Source organism: Cucurbita moschata, unplaced genomic scaffold, assembly GCF_002738365.1.
Source record: "Cucurbita moschata cultivar Rifu unplaced genomic scaffold, Cmos_1.0 Cmo_Scf00017, whole genome shotgun sequence".
Lineage (NCBI taxonomy): Eukaryota > Viridiplantae > Streptophyta > Magnoliopsida > Cucurbitales > Cucurbitaceae > Cucurbita > Cucurbita moschata.
Genome location: NW_019268533.1, coordinates 1311652 through 1326734, shown reverse-complemented (window position 1 = coordinate 1326734; position 15083 = coordinate 1311652). Strand labels below are relative to the sequence as shown.

Genomic DNA, 15083 nt, shown 5'->3' with positions numbered 1-15083 from the left:
ACGGTTCATCTTCTTTGCTGCAGACTGTAAGTATTTTTCCGCTTTCTTTTCGTTTCGCTTGAGATATAGTTTCGGCCGAACTCTGCTTCGCAGGTAAGTGTCTGAAAAGGAAGTTCGGTCATATGTCATAGTCGTGCTTATACCATGACATCTTATGGATGAGTTTAAGCACACGTTTGGGGTGACGATTCGTGCATTGTTCACGCACACGCTCATCTTTCTGCAGTTGGTTATCCTGATCATTCGATTCGGGATGCTTGATGGAACCAGGCTGCCGTTTGGGAAGTGTAGAAGATTGTTGAGCAGTAATGCAGTGGGGATAGAATGGCTTAAAACGAAATCGTGTATTCGTTCGGGGGAGATAGCAGCTCGAGAAAGTTCCTGATCAGGGGGCATGAAGAAGGTTAGCTCCGAATTTTGCCAGTCTTTATGGGAGCTGTTTAGGATCTTGAGTAGTATGACAAACCCGTGGTAAGATTTCGATATCATGTCATCCATGGCTGCTTGCAGGTCGGGTTGGTCGATCGGTGTGGCCTGAGCTTTTCCGACGAAGAAGAGAAGAACGAAAAACCAGGGAGCAGCCATATGGGGTTAGATCAGAAGCTTGAAAACTGTGTTTGAGTTCATGAGATTTTTGGTGAATTTATAGCAGAGAAGGAGCATGGCTTGTGTTCTTCAGCGTACAATATGAACAGTTACAGTTAGTTGAGAGAGGCAGTTCATGCCTCAAACCTTAATATCTTCGAAAGCATTATAATTTTTAAATAATCAAAATTTTATTGAAAATTACTGCAATTTCTCAAAGCTTGAGGGCCTTTTAGCAATAAAAAAAAAAAAAATTAAGTCACGTGCTAATGTGGAATTCACACGTGTTGAAAACCATTGGCCGATGGGTTGGTGACAGCTTTGGATTTTGCTTCGTTTAACAAAGATCATGATATTCCAAGCCCTAGAGGAAGGCATAATTTTTCCCGATCTTCTTCGATTTCAGGTCGTTGAATTTTCTTTTGGATTTTCGATCGGAATTTGTTAATCTAGCTTTTCGATCATGCTTCTTTCTCCGGGTCGTTCTCCCCGGCATATCTCATCCCCTTCGCCGTCGACGGTTTCCGAGAATTCGATCCAGAATCCGCGGAGTTCGTCTTCGATTACGCCTCAGAGCTCTAGGAAACATCCCGAGGTTCTTGACGAGGATACTTATGTGGAAGCGATTGAGAAGATTATTGAGCGTGATTACTTTCCCGACATTTCGAAACTCAGAGATCGTATGGATTGGCTTGAAGCGATTAAAAGTGGAGATCCGATTCTAATTCGAGATGCGCAGTTGAAGATCATGGAGCGTCGTGGCCAGAAGGTCAAACGTTTGAATCCTGATGGTAAGTCCCGAACACCTGGTTCCACTTTTATGAGAAATTTTACTCCGTTTGATGAATTTGAGGGCAAAACACCGAAAACCCCCGGCGTTGGCGGAAGTGGAATTTCTGGTGAAACGGAGGAGGGTGATTGTAACGGCAAGGTGATGGATGAATCGCTGTCGCTTGATGAGTTTTTTAGGCAATATACGAGCCAGGATAATTTAAGTTTTTCAAAAATTCTGGACAAAGATAATAGGAAGAGGAAGGAGAGATACGCGTATTTGACGGAGGGTGAGAAGGAGGATGTGAAATCAATTGAGGATGTAAAGAGAGATAGAATAACCGATGGTTATGGGACCTCCGATCAGCCGCCGAGTACCTTGGAAGGATGGAACTACACTGCAAAAAATTTGTTGATGTATCATCCTTCCGATAGAGGTGAGGCTCCACTGACAGATGAAGAAAGGGCTGTTAGATTGAAGGGCTTAACCAAAGAAATTAGCCGAGCAAGCACTCGGTTCCATGGTAAATTGATCGATGCGAGACCAAAAGACGATGGTACAGTTGAAGTGCTCTATACCCCTGTGGCTGGAACTACCCCACATCCTGTGATGGATCGAGATGGGGATCGATTGAAGAAGTACGATTTGGGGGATTTAAGGAAGACCCCAAATCCATTTTATATAGAATCGGGGAAGAAGGCTGAGAATGGCTACAGTTTTGTCCGTACACCGTCCCCTGCCCCTGGTGTTGATGAATCTCCATTTATTACATGGGGTGAAATTGAAGGTACACCCTTAAGACTAGATCCTGAGGAGACGCCTATCGACATCGGTGGTACTGTTGATGGGCCACGATTTAATATTCCATGTCCACCTGCTCGAGATCAGAAGGCTCATTCACTCTCAAGGGAGGCTGCACGAAAGCTAAGGGAGAAATCAAAGATGTTTCAGAAGCCACCATTGCCATCACCTGTTAGAGGAGGAAGTGCTAGCCCAAGTGTTCGAAGGACGCTCTCTCCAGCCGCCCAGAAGTTTGTAAGGAATGCAATTGCCAAGTCGTCATCTTCATTTGATGAAACCCTCCGTGCCAGTTACCGAGGTGGAAGCCCGAGTTCTGCAACGCCTAAAAGTGGGAGAAGTTTGTCTAGGTTTGCTAGAGATGGGAGCTTTGGCTCAAGGTCACCTTCTGTTAAAGAAGATTCTAATCATGCTTGGTGATTTAATTTTTCCAATCAATAGAACTGCTTCATGAATTATAACTATTCTGTCTTGAAAATCCCTTCTGTTCAATGTCATTGTTAAGAGGTTCCTAAACTTCTTGGATATTTCAAAGCTGATGAACCGCCCATTTGATAATCATGGAGTCTTAAAATATGGCTCCTATGATGCCGTGGCTATCACTTCTGCACTTAATTTCTGTAAGCGTTGATTTGATCAATTTCCAGCTTTCAATTACAAAGAACTGGGATCTCAAGTACTGGAATCATGGAATGGCAGTTTCATCGTTCAAGAAATGTGTAGTTTTTTGGTTGAACTCTCAAATTGTATTATACATTTCTGTGGATTTGCATTCAATGTTTAATGGATGACAGAAGGAATCTTGCCTCTGAAGTAATAATTAGTAGCGTAAAATGAAGTTGTACAGGTATCTCACTCTGCAGCGAACTTAACAAAAGCAAGCCTTGGGATTGAGAAACATGCTGCGGGGAAGCAAGCGCCGCCCTCTTTCCAAGGCATTTTCCCAAGCCGTGCCGTCTTGGGTATGTTGCCGTTTGCCATGAAACTTCTTCCATAATTCAACTCTTTTCTAATTCTTGTTTAATTTCTATTCTCATTTTATGGTTCTTTTTTCCAGGTTGTGGTTCCCCGTCAGATCTGATTCACCTACTCAAATGCAAAAAAACAATATAATAATGCAGGAATACAAGAGGATAGCGACGAAAAGAACCCAAAATATGGTTCACATGACAAGGAAAAGAGGGAGAAGGCTAACCTTATTCTAATGGCCAAGGCGTTTTAGAAGTTCAAGAATTCAAGTTTTCAGCAACCGAGAACGTTTTTGAAGCCATATAATATGGGTATGGAGATTACACTCGTGTGCATTTGACTTTTGACTTGGAATGAATAAAAACTGCACGAATATATGTGTACAAACTTGGACACTTTCCTAAAATCTTTGGCTGTTCTTATTTCTTCGATTCCTGAGATGGGTGTCTGCCATTTATGGCCATAAGAAGGCGTGACATTATTCACTATAGGAAATTGCTTCAGTTTAGAGAATTCCCAACTCATTTATCTCTCTGAAACTTTCATTAATTCTGGTTTGAAGGTCCTTTAGGAGCGAGCTCTGTTGATGGAAGTGATCAGCCCCAAAGTCAGATCAGTGGCCTCGAGTCCATTCACTTCACCGAATATCGGGGTTTTGCTCAAGATCAAGATCATTTCATGGTTGGATTCTCACTGTTTTTTTAGATTATATCGTTTCATCTTTGATTTTGCCTTGTTTTCTGATTAAGTGGATTGATTATGTCTCAGGAGTCAAGAAACTGGTTTGCCTGTTTCTGTTCGGATTCGAGTTGGTGATAGGATTTTCAACCTACACAAGGTAAAGATAATTTGGGAAATATATCAGTGAAGTTTATTTATTTCTTTCCTTCCTTCATCTCCTTGCCTCCACCCATGAGAAAGAAATGAGTATTAAACTTTAGGCATGTCTGTTGTTACTCTGCAGCATCCTCTCCTGTCAAAGAGTGGATATTTCCAGAAAAGGTTGAATGAATCGACCGAGTATGAGCTCCCATCGGACTTTCCCGGAGGACCAGAAACCTTTGAGTTACTAGCACTGTTTGTCTATGGCTCGTCTACTCTTGTAGATCCTTTTAACGTAGCAGCCCTCCGTTGCGCTGCAGAGTTTCTTGAAATGACAGGTAATTATTGTTCCAGTAATCTATGTGAGCGGTTCGATATCTATATGAATCAAGTGGTCTTTCAAAGCTGGGACGATACACTAATCGTACTCCAAAAGTGCCAACAATTGCTTCCCTGGTCTGAGGATCTGTTAATTGTAAGCCGTTGCATTGAATCGCTTGCCTTCATGGCTTGTATGGAGATCCTTGACCCCGAGAGAAGACGAGACCAACCAGTCGTAACTATAGATGCGTTGGCAAGTCAGGTTTGGAGCTGTGAAATGGTAAAAGAAATCTTGTGCCATGATCTTTGGATCAAGGACCTTATAGGGCTACCATTTGAATTCTTCAAAAGAGTAGTGGGATCCCTGAGAAGACAAGGTATGAAAGAAAAGTATGTGAACCCGATCATCGTCTTCTATGCCAACAAATGGATTCTTTCCGAAAAAACACGCCAGTACTGGGACGGTACTGACGAGAAGATCGTAGATGATGAAGCAAATGAAAAGGTTTCATTTATTTTACAAGGTCTTCTTGATCTTCTTCTGCCTATGGGACAGAGGACCAGTAGAGTGGTTCCAGTAGGCTTTTACTTTGCCTTGCTTTCCAAATCACTTGAAATTGGCCCCAAAAGCAACAGCCTGCAAAAACTGCTAGACCAGATAGCATCAGTATTACATTTTGCACGAGTGGAAGACTTTCTCCTACCAAAAGCCGGGACAGACTCGATATCTTCGAGCATCGAGTTAGCTACAATGGAGAAGATATTAGAGTCGTTTGTATCTTCGAACATGAAAATGAATCACAACCCTTCAGGAAGCAACTCAATTGTGGCAGAGTTGTGGGATGAATATCTGACCTACATAGCTCCTGATCCGAAACTTGGACAAAGACGATTTGTCGAACTCATCGATAAAGTGCCTGCGTCATGGCGAGAGAGTCATAATCACCTTTATAGGGCAGTTAATACATTCCTGCAGGTAAATCTTGATTAAACTCAACATTCTTCATGGCATTACTGCTTAACAATCTGTTTACCTTTTCATAAAACTTGGTGTTTATTTGTTTTCAGGCACAGTCACAACTTTCCCAAGAGGAAAAATGGGCAGTCTGCAAGTACCTCAACTGCCAGAAGCTATCACAAGAGGTATGCATTGAGGCTGTGCAAAATGAGTTGATGCCGCTTCGTCTGATAGTCCAGGCGCTTTTCGTTCAGCAATTGAATACTCAACAGGTGTTCAAAGAGTGTTCGAGTTCATTTAGGTTTACACATTATGGAGATTTCTCCGGGAGCCTTTCAAGCTCTAGATTTCCGAACTCGAACAGCCAGAATCTACGAGACAGTCCTTATACAGATGGAGCTGATCCAAGCCGAACGTTAAGTTTCTTGCTACACAAGGACCATATGATGCAGACGCCGCATGAATCCTCAAGAAAGGAGTACGAGTCAACAAGTTTCCGAATCATGAATCTGGAACAAGAGCTGATTTCCTTGAAGAAGAGTATTCAGAGGCAGACATTATCAAAGAAAACAGAGACAATATCGAGCAGCAAAGCAGAAGGAAGAACGAAACTGCCTGACGTGGAAAGTAGTAGATACTCGAGCAAGAAACGAAACTCACATGAACAAGTGACGGGGTGCATCGGCTCGGTTAACTTTTCGACTGAACGAAACTATGCAAGTCGTCTGTTTAAGATCTTCAGAGGAATACGCCTATTTGGAGGTAGGAAACAGAAAAGAAAGCCAGGACTTCCCGCCCTTTGGCGTCGATCGATGTATCAGATTAACCATCGACTGGATTTGTAAATGAGAACTCATAACAGGTCTTTAGAAACCAGTTATGGAGAATATATAAAGAATCTCCTGGAAACTTAAGTATGGTAAGAAGTAAAGGAAGTAGCCATTTACTAACACCTTTGCCTACATGCTTGCTTGTTTAGCATGCCATGCACAGATTTATTAAATTATGAATAAGAAAATTAAAATCGGAATCGTTCGATAAACCGGACATTAGTAACATAATTTGGGAATATTTTATAATAAAAATGAAACTATTTATAATAATAATAATTAAAAAAAGTCATTATTTTGAAACTATTTTATAATCAAAATGAAAGTATGTATAATAATAATAATAATAATAATAATAAATAAATAAAACAAAGAATTCATTATTTTGAAACTATTTATGACAGAAATGATAATTTACAAATTCATTTCACCGTGCACGTATTTATGCCTTTGAACAAAGGAAGAGGAAAAAAAAGAAAAAGCCGTCGGCTGAGAGATTCGAACTCTCGCGGGGTTTCCATGTACTTAGCAGGCACACGCCTTAACCACTCGGCCAAAGCGACAACCGTTAGTGTGATTGATTATATTATATTTATTTATAATATTTTATCTTAAAAAAAATCGATTAATTAGAAAACCGTTAATATTTTATTTAAAATAGACGGTTACAAAAACAAATTTTCAAAAGTTTTATTAATACTCTTAATTTAAAAAAAAAAAATTCAAAAAAACTCTTTCGGTTAAAAAATATTCATGAATTTCAAAAGTAACATTAAAAAATTTAGAGGTGTAAATATACGGTTTTTGTCTATATATTGACAGTAATGCTATTTTTAAATTTTATAGGTATTTTTTTTTAATAGAGTACTAATCATAAATATTTTTTTTTTAGAAGTTAAAATATTAATGAAACTTTTTAAAGTTTATGGACACTTTTTGAAACACTATTAAAAGTTTAATATCCAACACATATTTAACGCTATTTTCATTTAATTCTAGTTTTTTAAGATTTCCTATCAAACTAGCTTAAGAGATCGGTATTTTTTCGATATTATTATTTTTTCTATCTGAAAGGACCTTTTCTTCGACTAATTCAATATGTATTTGTCTAAATTTTCAATCATCAAGAACTACTATATCTATAGATATTAAAAGAAAATTTTAAATAATAAAAAATTTAATTAAAAATTAATTTTGTGTTTAATAAATTTTTAATTTTTATGCGTCTAATAAATTATTAATATATTTGACATTTTTATAATTTTATATAAGTTTAAAACTTACATAAATTCATTAATTTTTAAAAAATTGTCACAAAAATCTAAATTTTCCACGCAAGAATTGAATTTACCCTTTCTTATTATTAAAAGAAAACTTTTTTATGCTTAACAAGAAATTTCAACAAAATTTAAGATAAAAAAAAATGGAAAAAACCCACTATAAATATTTTGCATTATAAAAAAAAGTCAAACCAAATGCTTTGACTAAAAAAAGTTAACCGTCGCTGTATCGTCTCCTTCATCTGTATCGTCTCCTTCATCTTCATCTTCTTCCTCTAGCTGTAGCTTCCACTTTCCTTCTCTAAAACTCCGATCAGTCCCTCTCTTCTCATCTTCTCCTCCTGCGATTTTCTGCAGAAAACCACCCATGAATTCACCTCCAATGCTACACAAACCCCTACCAGCGTCGAAAGCCCTAAGCAATACGCCAATTTCGCGTACGATCCACTCTCCGCCATCGCCTCGAATCCTTGGAACACGTTCACCACTCCCATCACCACGCATGCGTATCCGACAAAATGATGGTACGATTTCCAGTATTTTCTGAATTTGTTCGTTGTTTTTGGTCTGAATAGCAGCGCTAATGTCTGTAATCCACCTAGGGTAAAAACTGCAATCCCTAATTTCCTGTGTAGCGAATACTCCACTCCCGGCGACAACTCCCCTAATCGGATTCCAATCACGAATCCGATTGTTCCTAGCGCGAATCCCGCGAGTTGGACTCCGGCGTGGGCGTAGAACCACGCCGGACCTAGGGCTTGTACATTGCGGAGGTATCGAGCCGTGACGGCGCCGATTGGGAGTAGGAGTCCCCAGGATACGGCGTTTAGGATGCCGTGGATAACCCTAAGTGTCTCGATTCCACCGCTCTGGCTTGCGGCGGTGCCAGAGGCGACGTCGAGAGTTGCGATTGATGAGAGGTCGTCGGAGGTTGTTGGATGGATGGTTGGGGAATAGCCTTGGACGTACAAGCCGCGGTTCCAGATGAAATGGATTTTGGTTTTGTTTGGGGTGAGTTTCAGAGTGGCGTAGATTTGGACGGCGGCGCCGTTATGTACAGTGGCCATTTTGCCGCCGTATAAAGCGGCGGAGGAGGAAAGAAGACGGATGTCGAGAGGGCGAGAGAGAAGAGGGCTTCTCTGTAACTTAACAGTCGGGTCAAGAATGTAAGGGAGTGTAATGATCTGGCCGGAGTTTGGGTCGGAGAAGGCGATGAGAGCACGAGCTCCGGTCATCCCCGGCGAAGAGGGGTTGATTCCCCAGCCAACCCAGCCGGACGGAGAAATGAAATTACCGAAGAAGACAAGGTCCAAAGTGGCATTGTGGGGGTGAAAAGTCCAAGCAATGGAGGCCTGTTGGGTTGGGAGATTCATACATTTCTGGAATGTTTTGGTGGCTGTGACGGTGGTGCAATGGGCGGAGAGTGCGACGGAGACAAAGGAAAAGAGGAGGAGGAGAAGGAGGAGATGACGGCGGAGCATGGTGGTCGACGGCGGCGGAGGAGGAGGAGAGAGAGAGAGATAGAAAGAGAGAAAGTGGTGGGTGGTGGGTGGGGATTATGTTAGGAAATTGAGCAATTTAGAAGCATGGAAGGATGAGAGTGATGCATCATCATTACTCCCACTTAGCCAAAAATGCCATAAACTTTCACCAAAACTTAGCTTTGAAGATAAGCTAGTCCTCATTACTATGTTTTGGTGTCTCATAAACACTCCATTTTCCCTAATGTAAAGATTAAGTTACATCCTCAACCTTAGAGCTAGACTCGAACTAACTTAAGTATTGCTGATTTGCTAAGATATATAATTTTAGATTCGGTCGTTATAAAAAATTTCTAATTTTCCTTTTTATCTTTTAATTTTAGCATTAATATTCTCCCTTTGACTTTTGTGAAATAATATTAATTGAAAATTCATAATTAGATTAATTATTTAAATTTTACAATTTATGGGTTATTTTTGTAAAAATAAAATCACGATAAGTTATTTGTGGCTACCTTCTAAAATGAATTATGGAAATCTAATGGCCATAGAATAAATCCTTATCTCGTTTTCTATTTTTCAATTATAATAATAATTTAATATTTAAAATTAGTTTCTTGTAGTCCTTTGTTATAATAAATAAAAAAATAGAAAATAAAATTTTAAGAAAAATTTGATAATCTTGTATTAACTGTCACGTCATCTTATGTGAAGTCAACTGTCAACTCTACTTATTTTTTTAATTCAAATTTCAAAACCCCCTAGAAATGTTATGAAAGTACGAAAATTAAAATCTAAACACAACTAAATGTTATTGGGGCCATTTTCAGCTGAAGCCCAACTAAGTGGGTTCGATCAATGAATAGGGCGATGGATGTTGAGCCTGGCTCATGAAATGGAATTGGTGGGCTTCTCTTGGAAGTGGCGGTTCGTCCTCCTTTTTGCTGTCTCGAGCTGTGCTAGTGCTTGCTACTGGTTTGTCTTGCCGTCGAGGATCCATTTCCATTCCAGGAAGAGGTCTGACAGTGAGTGGCGGTGTGAGAGATGAAGAAAAATGGAGTGAGTTTAGAAGGGGAAAGGGTAATTTTGGTGCCTTACATGGAAGCACACGTACCCAAGTATCACGAATGGATGAAAGACCCAGCTCTGCTTCAAGCCACAGGGTCCGAGCCCCTCACTCTTGATCAAGAATACCAGATGCAACTATCCTGGACGCAAGACCCAAATAGTTCTCTTTCTATCTCTCTTTCACTTTTTCTTGATGTTTTATTCTACGAATTGTTTGTTTCCTTTCATAATCTGATCAAATTTTCATCTGGGTTGTGTTTGATCGTGCATTAATGCCTGAAACCTTGTTAAAATTCTTGAATCGTTGAACTCCGCTGGGACAATATTGTTTCTTACCCTTTTTTTTATGGATTTGGGGGTATTTTTTTTTTTTCCAGAGCAGACTTTCATTGTATTGGATAAGGAATTGGTCGAGGGAAAATTCATCCATGGACATCCTGGTGTTGAAGGTTGGTTGGTTTCTTACCTTTTTTAGGATTTTTTTTAGTTTGCTTTGTACATACGCTGTCTGTATTGCTTGTCTGATAAATTGTTATTGTGTACATTTCTAGCCCTGGTTGGTGATGTGAATCTTTACATGAATGATCTAGACGATTCCCTTTTAGCAGAGATTGAAATAATGATAGCTGAACCCAAGAGGTACCACATTTGATCTTCTTCTAGTGTAGATGTTCTTATTCTTTGCACGTTTTGATCTCTGCTGAAGTTCTGTCGATGTGAATATAAATTTCATTTCTGCTATGCCTCATTGTTTGCCTCGGTTCTCTTCATAGGATCTTGGCTATTGATTTTCTTTAAGAAATTTATACGTTTTGTGTTATTCTGGCTTGTTTAGAAGTAGCAACTAGAACGGTGGAATGAATTTTTTAATCTTCATTTACTAGTAACCATCCCATCTTCCTTCGAATGTTATGGGTTCATTCTTGACCATGTGTATGGATTATATTGTGAAAGGATTTTGTTCTTCATTTGTTATGGGATCAATGTATTGCAATGTCCATTAAGCTTTCTTATATCTGTGCTTTTGTTAGCATAGCCGTGGTAAAGGTCTTGGGAAAGAGTCTGTTCTGATGATGATGGCGTTTGCAGTCAAGAACCTCGGGATCCATATTTTCCGAGCCAAAATTGGAGAATCAAATGAAGGGTCTCTCAGTTTGTTCAAAAAATTGGTTGGTCTCTTTGTCCTGAAAAGAACCAATTTCTTGAAAGTTTAGATAAATTTATGTCTTACTTACCAACTCAAGTTAGCATGTTTTGTTATCACCAACAGTTTACCTTTCCCCTGTAACTTAGTCTTCCTGCAGTGTTTCCTAAAAGATCCTTTTTAATTGGTGTAGGGCTTTGAAGAGACTTCTTACAGTGAAATCTTCAAGGAGGTCAGCTCTCTCTCTCTCTCTCTCTCTCTCTCTCTCTCTCTCTCTCCCTCCCTCCCTCCCTCCTCCTCCTTATTGTTAAGCAGCTCTCGAGACGGTTTATGTGAAATCCCATATCAGTTGGAGAGGGGAACGAAACATTCTTTATAAGAGCGTGGAAATCTCTCCCTAGCAGATGCGTTTTTAAAACCTTGAGAGGAAGCCTGAAAGGGAAAACCCAAAGAAGACGATATCTGCTAGTGGTGGGTTTGACATGTTACAGTTTTGCATATTGTTAAGACAAAGAGAACCCTTTTTAAGACGAGAGAACTACGTTTCATTTTATTATTTGATTTAGTGCTTTATAACAGTAACTTGCACCGAGTCTTTTGAATTGGGACATGGAACATATGCGTTTTTTTTATACGTCAAAATTTCTTTGACTGCGATACATATGTTAGGAATCATGACTCTCCAAAATTGTATGATATTGTCCACTTTGAGCATAAGCTCTCATGGCTTTATTTTTGGTTTCCCCAAAAAGATTCATACCGATGGAGATGTATTCCTTACTTATAAACCCATGATCATCCCCTTAATTAGCCAACTTGGGACTCCCTCCCAACAATCCTCAACAATCCTCCCTTTGAACAACTCACCATAGAGCTTCTTGAGACTTGTGGAGCCCTCGAACAGCCCCCTCTTAATCGAGGCCGACTCCTTTCTTTGGAGCTCTTGAACAAAGTACACCATTTATTCGACACTTGAGTCACTTTTGACTACACCTTTGAGGCTCACAACTTCTTTGTTCGACATTTGAAGATTCTATTGACATAACTAAGTTAAGGGTATGACTCCGATACCATGTTAGAAACCACGGACCATGTGAAGCTCTCATGGCTTTGCTTTTGGTTTACCCAAAAGACCTCATACCAATGAAGATAGTATTCCTTACTTATAAACCCATGGTCATCCCTCTTAATTAGCCAACGTGGCACTCCCTCCCAACAATCCTCAACAACCATCCTCAACAACATATGTGGGTCCTTTAATTACAAATTTTCAAAGAAAAAGAAGCCGATGACCTTTAGCAATTGATCGACTGACTACATATTGTATATATTATATTTGGTACCATAATGGAAACACTTGATGGGTAGGAAGCTTTTTCTTGTTCTTTTTCCATCCATCCACATTGGAAAGTCATGCTCTCCAAGATATTAAGCATGAATCATGTTATCACGTAAATCTGGGGGCCATATTCGATTCGATTCTGACATCATTCCTTTTGCATATTTGGAAGGTAACTCTGGAGTTAAAAGTAACAAAGGCCAAGCATGAGGAGCTGCTGGATATGTTTGGTAGAATAGTAACTCATGATTAGTACCCACCCAAACTTCTCCTCCATCTCTACAACTTCGTTTTCTAGCATTTAGACTTGGGGAACTCTTGATTGGTCCTCTGATATGACGTCCAAATAGCTGATACTTCAGCAAGAAGCAATGGAATATAATACACAAGAAGCCTTCTATAAGATATCATCAAAACTCTGACTTTCTTATTACATATTTCTAATGTCCTTTCCCTCACCTCATACAGACATCATACTTTCATCATATTATTTATGTGCCTGTTTTGCCTTTGCATCTTATGCGTTTCTGTAGGTTTTCAAGATGCTTTGCCTTTGACCTCTGGATGTAGACTCGTGAAGATTAGTCTACAAGATCCAATCTCATGCCCCCACAATTTGGCATCTTCAGAATGACTTTATAATGGCATGGCAGGTACTAAGTATCTGCTTTTATCATCTTCAATCAAATGGGTCACCTCTTAAGCCTGATAGTAACAGAATTTATCTTAAGCTGTTGAAATTTTACTGTTTCAAGTATGTGAGAATGGGAACCGTGTGCTTCTCTTGCACTTACTCCCGATACAGAGTAAGTCAAGCCAATTCAAGATTGCGTCGCATACGGCTGAGCAACGTATGCTCAAGCTTTTAGCCTCGTTTTGAAAAGGTTTTAGAAAATAGGGACGGAGAGATTTTTGAAAGTAATGTTATAGGTTATAAGTGAGAAAGACAACACAACGATTTAGATAACATATAGTTCAGAGTAGGAAGAATTGACAACTAATCGCTTCCCCTTATAGTACATTCTAAGGCATTTTAGGTCTACTAGACGTCGACATGATTTTTGCTGAAACATCATACAGTTAGAAAATACAATAAGAAAACTATACATCATGAAGGCAGTAAAGGAAATCAATAAAGTGACACAACGAAAGAGTTTTGACATCATGCAACCATGTGCAAGATGCCTTGGACAAGCATGATCGTGACACAGTGCAAGGTAATTCAATATCACTTAAACCTCCAAAAACTACCCTTTCAAATCAACATGTTCTTATGTTTACCTCAAATACTAGAAAAAATGACGGGACTATAACGAGTTTGTGCTCGAGTCGGTCACTTCAAAGGCTTGATATCCTGTGTGTACTTTACTAATTCATATCCACCCCCTTAGAAATGGACAAACTTTGTATCGACCCCACTCGACTGATTGAACCAGGATGATACCTAACCCCTTTGTTTACTCACGAATAGATCTAAAGAGAGAAACTTTAGTCAACAGGGAAGGAGTCCAAAAAATTAGGCTGTTGGGTTATGAATTCAAATCATATTAAAGAAGATATTGTGACATCTTGAAGGTAGCTGCTCTGAAAACCCCAAAGGAGGGATGCAGACAAGGCTTAGGTCTAAAAAGGCTGTGGAGGGGGCTGCTTAGGCCATTTTCCTCTCATTTTCCACCATTGTGACCAAGCCCTCTTGAGCTCTTGGTCAATTCCATCGGGTACGAACGTATATACGTATGTATACGTACGATCCGATAAGGATTATTAAATGTTTATTATTTAAAGTTTATTATTAAAAAAATAAACCTAAGTTTGTATGAAGAATAAAATATAAGATGAGTGGGTTAATTAATTAATAATGCAAGCAAGAGACCAGAACAACAAGGATTAAAGAATGTGGAGTGGTGGGTCTGTTCCAAATTTAAATAATTAATTGAAATCATAAGATTAATTATTAATGGGAAGATTTAAAATGGGTTAGATAGGAGGCACAATAAAGAGGGAGCAGTTGAGGTATAAAATAATTGTGAACTTTCATTTTCAACCATATCTTAAAAAGATTTTAACCATATAATTTGATTTTGATTTGGGTTACCTCATAATTGGTGATTCAACCTGGGATAGTCCCATGCTCTGCAGACATAGTCACGTTACCTACTTTTCGATTTTAAGAGTGAAGATTATCCGTATAAATTGATATAGGTCTTTTCAGCCTACTGATTAAAAAAGTTTCCTAAGAAAGTTTCCAAGGGGGCCGGCCAACGACGTGGGAAAAAAAAAAAAAAAAATCAAACTAAAAGATATTTTATTTATTGGGTATTATTTTTCTTTTCATAAATGAAGTCATTCTCGAATCATGTTTATCACAAGTATTTTATGAGTATTTTTCGTTCAAGATAATTACTTGATTCAAAAGCATGGCATTGATTATTTATCTTATTTATTATAAGGTATGATTTATGGATGGAAAAAAAGTTATTTAAGTACATGAAAAACACTTGTTTAAATCTTCACACTACGTTAAAGAATCAAAGTCGATTTCAAAAGTCGTAAAAACATTTGAAAATAAGTATTAATGTCGTAAAAACATTTGAAAATAAGTATTAATTAAGTACTTTTTAAAACGGTATTTATAGAATAAACGTTCCAGTTTTTAAAAGTTATCCAAAATTTATTCTAAACTCTCTAAAGGGTCGAAAATTAAGCTTATTTTCAC

At 38.7% G+C, this 15083-nt stretch overlaps 3 protein-coding genes and 1 non-coding gene across 5 annotated transcripts; 2 read left to right on the top strand and 2 right to left on the bottom strand.

The window, feature by feature from the left end:
- The first annotated feature begins 39 nt into the window (after positions 1 to 39).
- Positions 40 to 6177, top strand: LOC111455097 (BTB/POZ domain-containing protein At5g48130-like). 2 transcript variants are annotated; one of them, XM_023096629.1, is made up of 6 exons: positions 2585 to 3117; positions 3213 to 3435; positions 3687 to 3805; positions 3893 to 3962; positions 4089 to 5243; positions 5336 to 6177. In XM_023096629.1, the coding sequence occupies exons 3-6, from the start codon at positions 3711 to 3713 to the stop codon at positions 6068 to 6070; spliced, it is 2055 nt and encodes a 684-aa protein (XP_022952397.1). In that variant the 5' UTR covers positions 2585 to 3117; positions 3213 to 3435; positions 3687 to 3710; the 3' UTR covers positions 6071 to 6177. The 2 variants fall into 2 exon arrangements, 1 of the variants encoding a protein (XP_022952397.1); XR_002712532.1 differs by lacking the exons at positions 3687 to 3805; positions 3893 to 3962; positions 4089 to 5243; positions 5336 to 6177 and adding an exon at positions 40 to 403 and having other exon boundaries at positions 511 to 3117; positions 3213 to 3252.
- Positions 6178 to 6538: 361 nt separating this feature from the next.
- TRNAS-GCU lies at positions 6539 to 6618 on the bottom strand. The gene has a single exon. It is a non-coding gene; the product is annotated as a tRNA-Ser (tRNA).
- A 778-nt stretch (positions 6619 to 7396) lies between these two features.
- On the bottom strand, positions 7397 to 8888 carry LOC111455099 (cytochrome b561 and DOMON domain-containing protein At2g04850). The gene has a single exon (XM_023096633.1). The coding sequence runs from the start codon at positions 8814 to 8816 to the stop codon at positions 7611 to 7613; it is 1206 nt and encodes a 401-aa protein (XP_022952401.1). The 5' UTR covers positions 8817 to 8888; the 3' UTR covers positions 7397 to 7610.
- On the top strand, positions 7770 to 12825 carry LOC111455101 (N-acetyltransferase 9-like protein). Its single transcript, XM_023096635.1, has 7 exons — positions 7770 to 7859; positions 9647 to 10044; positions 10262 to 10333; positions 10436 to 10523; positions 10921 to 11053; positions 11222 to 11260; positions 12540 to 12825. The coding sequence occupies exons 2-7, from the start codon at positions 9861 to 9863 to the stop codon at positions 12618 to 12620; spliced, it is 597 nt and encodes a 198-aa protein (XP_022952403.1). The 5' UTR covers positions 7770 to 7859; positions 9647 to 9860; the 3' UTR covers positions 12621 to 12825.
- The last annotated feature ends 2258 nt before the right edge of the window (positions 12826 to 15083 follow it).

What these genes read in the sequence shown, in the direction of transcription:
- LOC111455101 (XM_023096635.1), top strand. Translation starts at nt 9,861, where the DNA reads ATGAAGAAAAATGGAGTGAGTTTAGAAGGGGAAAGGGTAATTTTGGTG. An exon ending in CTGGACGCAAGACCCAAATA is followed by an intron (nt 10,045 to 10,261) that starts GTTCTCTTTCTA and finishes TTTTTTTTCCAG; the next exon opens with AGCAGACTTTCATTGTATTG. An exon ending in ACAGTGAAATCTTCAAGGAG is followed by an intron (nt 11,261 to 12,539) that starts GTCAGCTCTCTC and finishes CATATTTGGAAG; the next exon opens with GTAACTCTGGAGTTAAAAGT.
- LOC111455099 (XM_023096633.1), bottom strand. Translation starts at nt 8,816, where the DNA reads ATGCTCCGCCGTCATCTCCTCCTTCTCCTCCTCCTCTTTTCCTTTGTC.
- LOC111455097 (XM_023096629.1), top strand. Translation starts at nt 3,711, where the DNA reads ATGGAAGTGATCAGCCCCAAAGTCAGATCAGTGGCCTCGAGTCCATTC. An exon ending in AAGATCAAGATCATTTCATG is followed by an intron (nt 3,806 to 3,892) that starts GTTGGATTCTCA and finishes ATTATGTCTCAG; the next exon opens with GAGTCAAGAAACTGGTTTGC. An exon ending in CAGTTAATACATTCCTGCAG is followed by an intron (nt 5,244 to 5,335) that starts GTAAATCTTGAT and finishes ATTTGTTTTCAG; the next exon opens with GCACAGTCACAACTTTCCCA.